The sequence below is a fragment of the Microtus ochrogaster genome, chromosome 5, assembly GCF_000317375.1.
Source record: "Microtus ochrogaster isolate Prairie Vole_2 chromosome 5, MicOch1.0, whole genome shotgun sequence".
Lineage (NCBI taxonomy): Eukaryota > Metazoa > Chordata > Mammalia > Rodentia > Cricetidae > Microtus > Microtus ochrogaster.
Genome location: NC_022012.1, coordinates 30,303,980 through 30,307,466, shown reverse-complemented (window position 1 = coordinate 30,307,466; position 3,487 = coordinate 30,303,980). Strand labels below are relative to the sequence as shown.

The window sequence follows — 3,487 nt, the reverse complement described above, 5'->3', positions numbered from 1 at the left end:
TGGTTTTTCGAGACAGGGTTTCTCTGTGGCTTTGGAGCCTGTCCTGGAACTAGCCCTTGTAGACCAGGCTGGTCTCGAACTCACAGAGATCCGGTGCGCCACCACCGCCCGGCTGTGTGGTCATTTTTAAAACTATTTCGTTTTTTGTTTATCTGAGAAGACTAACTCTGCATAACCCGGGCTGGACTTTAACTATTTTCTTGCCTTGCATACTACTTCCAAATTCTAGGTTTACAAGCATACACCACCACACCCACACCCGGCTTTCCTTCATTTTTTTTTTTTTTTGGATCAATTCTACAAGTAGTTGCTAGCTTCTAAACTGAATATTAAGTAAGGGTACCACAGTCTAGCATTTACAGAGCACTTTGTGGCGCTCAGTTTGAGCTTCACAAGTTCTTCCTAGCAGGGGCTCCGAGGTCACGAGCTGGTCTGTTTATGTAGTTAACGGTGCAAACCTTGCAGGCTCAGAGCAGCAAGGAACCCAGTCTTTGGCCTGTGCCCAACTGACGCTCACTCGGTCTGGATGGAGGATTCGGCGCCTCTCTGGAGCAACGTAAGGCGTCCAGCGGAGCACATTCCCGATGCCATTTCACTCTGGGACTCAGATCAACTCTCATCAAGGCGCTCAATACCAAACTCGTCTGCGAGTGTCTTGGACTGGGCAGGGCCAGTGCTAGAAAGGACAGCCTCTTCCGGGTCGGTCTACTGAAGTTGCTCTTCTGCCGAGCCAGGGATAGAACAACGCGCGCCGGCCCGCTTTACGGCAAAGGTGTGCGCGTTTGCGACAGGATGATGCAAGCAAGTTTTGGCGGGAAAAGCTCTGCATTTGGATTCCCGTGGCAGCTGGCAAAGGACTGCTTGTTGAGAAGAGCGCCCCGAACGGTGGAAGAGGACTCCAGAGAAGGACTCAGAGGTCTTGATTAGTGTGGACGGGCACGGTGAGGGAGTGGTCATGACGACGGGAGAGACGGGAGGGCCTCCCGAAGTGCGGGGTGGAGCTGGTGGCCCGCAGCTCTCCGGGGTAAAGGGACCAGAGCCTCCGGGGTTCGCACACCTTTCCGGCTCTAGGGGTCCCTGCCTTCTGCTACTCTCAACAGTTTGGCCCCGCCCCCTTCCCTCCGGGTCCTTGGGACACGTGCCGTTGGGGTGGGAATTGGAAGTGAGCGGGTAGGAGGAGGGGCTGCCCCGGCGGTAATTACAGTAAGTTACTCACACTTCTCCCCCTCCCCCCAACCCCGCGCTCCGGGCCGCAACTCCTACTCCCGGTCCTTCACCGGGAAGCCTTTGTCTCAGCCTCCGATCCCAGCAAGTATTCAGTTTTGCATAAAGGCGGAGGACAAACGTGGCTGAACAGGGATTGTGATATACTGGACAAAATGCCTAAATTTAGGATTGTGCCTTGGGTAGAAACGGATGAGATGTAAGGGGAAACCACAAAGTCGTGCGGAATCATGGCTGGAGGCATGGCTCAGTGGCATTACAAGTGATGAGAGTTTACACTCACCCCCCTTCATTTTCTGGGATCCTGCATTTTACAGCCGCTGTCCTGGGAGCCATGGCAGTGCCTTTTGTGGAAGACTGGGACTTGGTGCAAACTTTGGGAGAAGGTGCTTATGGAGAGTAAGTTTGAGCCCTCATTTAAATCTTTTATTACATTTATTAGAGCGTGTGTGTTCTGCCACAATGAGCATGTGGAGGTACTAGGATAACGTGTGGGAGTTGGTTTTCATTAGAGTTCGGAGGACTGAACTTAGATCAAGCTTGACAGCAGGTGGCTTTACCTGCTTAGCCGTCTTGAAGGCCTCGTAGTTTAAATTTTACCTTCCATCCGCTGTGAATAATAAATAAAAAATCCTTTATTTAGTGGATAGATGTTTGCATTTGTAAATCAAGGCTCCTAGCAAGTGAAGTTACAGATCCACACCCACCTCTCCTTTCTCCGACTGGGGATTGAACCTTGGGCGTCCACACTTGCTGGGTAAAAGCTCTGCCCCTGAGCAACAGTCCTTGGAACCGTCCTTGACCTTAAAAACAACAACAATAAAAATACCCAGATTTCTTCTTTTGTTTTTGTTCAGACCAAAATCTTGTTAAATTGCCAGGTTGGCCTTGCGCTGCTGCCTCCCTGGTAAGGTAGGTGTTATAAGGCTGCATTAACCCAGCTTTTTTAAAAACTTTCTTTTCCTTGAATTGTAAGAGTTAAGTTAGTTTTTTCTCTATCAAACCACGCATCTTAGAATTTAAATGAGGTAATGAAAAGTCCCTGGAGGCATCCTGACTTATTTCAGGTCCTGGTTGTGTTTTGTGACCTTGAGCAAGCTTTATATGCTTACCTACCCTGCAGCGCACTAGGTAAGGACTTTTTTGGAGCTTTAACTGTAGTAATTCACATTTCCTTTCATTTCTTTTGAGAACATTGCAGAACCTATCTCACTGTCCTCAATGAAGAAAATGTTGAAGGAAAAAAATATTTTGGAAAGTTATATTTAACCTTCTAAAGATTTCTCTTTTTAAGATTTATGTGTGTATATATATACATATATATGTATGTATGTATGTGTATATATGAGTGTTCACATGTTAGTGTACTATATGTGTATAGTGCCGACAGAGGCCAAAAGAAGGTGGGATCCTTCTCAAATGGAATTACAGATGGCTGTGACCATGTGGGTGCCAGGAATTGTGCCCAGAACAGAAGCAAGTGCCCCTAACTGCTGAGCAGTCTCCAGCCATGTACCTCCACCTTTTTTTTTTTTTTTTTGTTTTTGCATCAAACTCGAAGAGTTCTGCCTATCTCTGTTTCTCACTGCTGGGATCAAAGTCATGTTGCCACACCCTGCTTGTTCTGTTTTTTTTTTTTTTTTTAAATAAAGAGTTTCTTGAACTTGGATCTTTTGCTTTTGTCTCCAGAATGCTGGAATTATAGGCACTCATCACTAATCTTTTGAAGTTTTAGGAGAAATAGAATTCAGATGTGAAAATGTTTTAACTCTCTCCTTTTCTTTTTAAGAGTTCAACTTGCTGTGAATAGAATAACCGAAGAAGCTGTTGCAGTGAAAATTGTAGACATGAAGCGGGCCATAGACTGCCCAGAGAATATTAAGAAAGAAATCTGCATCAATAAGATGTTAAATCATGAGAATGTAGTGAAATTCTATGGCCACAGGAGAGAAGGCAATATCCAGTATCTATTTCTGGAATACTGTAGTGGAGGAGAGCTTTTTGATAGAATAGGTATGGAAAAGATTTAAGATAATTATTTTACTGAACAAGTTTATAAATCGCATGTGTGTGTGTGTGCGTGCGTGTGTGTGTGTGTGTGTGCGTGCGCATGCATGTGTGCGTGCGCGCGAGTGTGAGTACATGCTCTAGTAGCGTGTATTGCTAGATATAAAACCCTGGGTCTTTCTGTAGACCCTTCAAGTGGTTCACTACTAAGCCACATTCTCAGTTGTACTTCATTTTATTATTTGTTAACTAATTA

The 3,487-nt window shown here is 45.7% G+C and overlaps 1 protein-coding gene across 3 annotated transcripts in view; it reads left to right on the top strand.

Moving 5' to 3' along the window:
* Nucleotides 1-825: 825 nt before the first annotated feature.
* Chek1 (checkpoint kinase 1) overlaps nt 826-3,487 on the top strand; it is a 23,781-nt gene continuing 21,119 nt past the window's right edge. Inside the window, exons 1-3 of one of the 3 annotated variants that reach the window (XM_005347035.2) lie at nt 826-941; nt 1,542-1,623; nt 3,014-3,237. In XM_005347035.2, the coding sequence (XP_005347092.1) occupies nt 1,559-1,623; nt 3,014-3,237 (289 nt within the window). In that variant the 5' untranslated portion in view covers nt 826-941; nt 1,542-1,558. Of the gene's footprint in view, nt 942-1,242; nt 1,624-3,013; nt 3,238-3,487 lie in introns of those variants that run through there. The other 2 variants (XM_013346169.1, XM_005347034.3) reach the window with 2 other exon arrangements.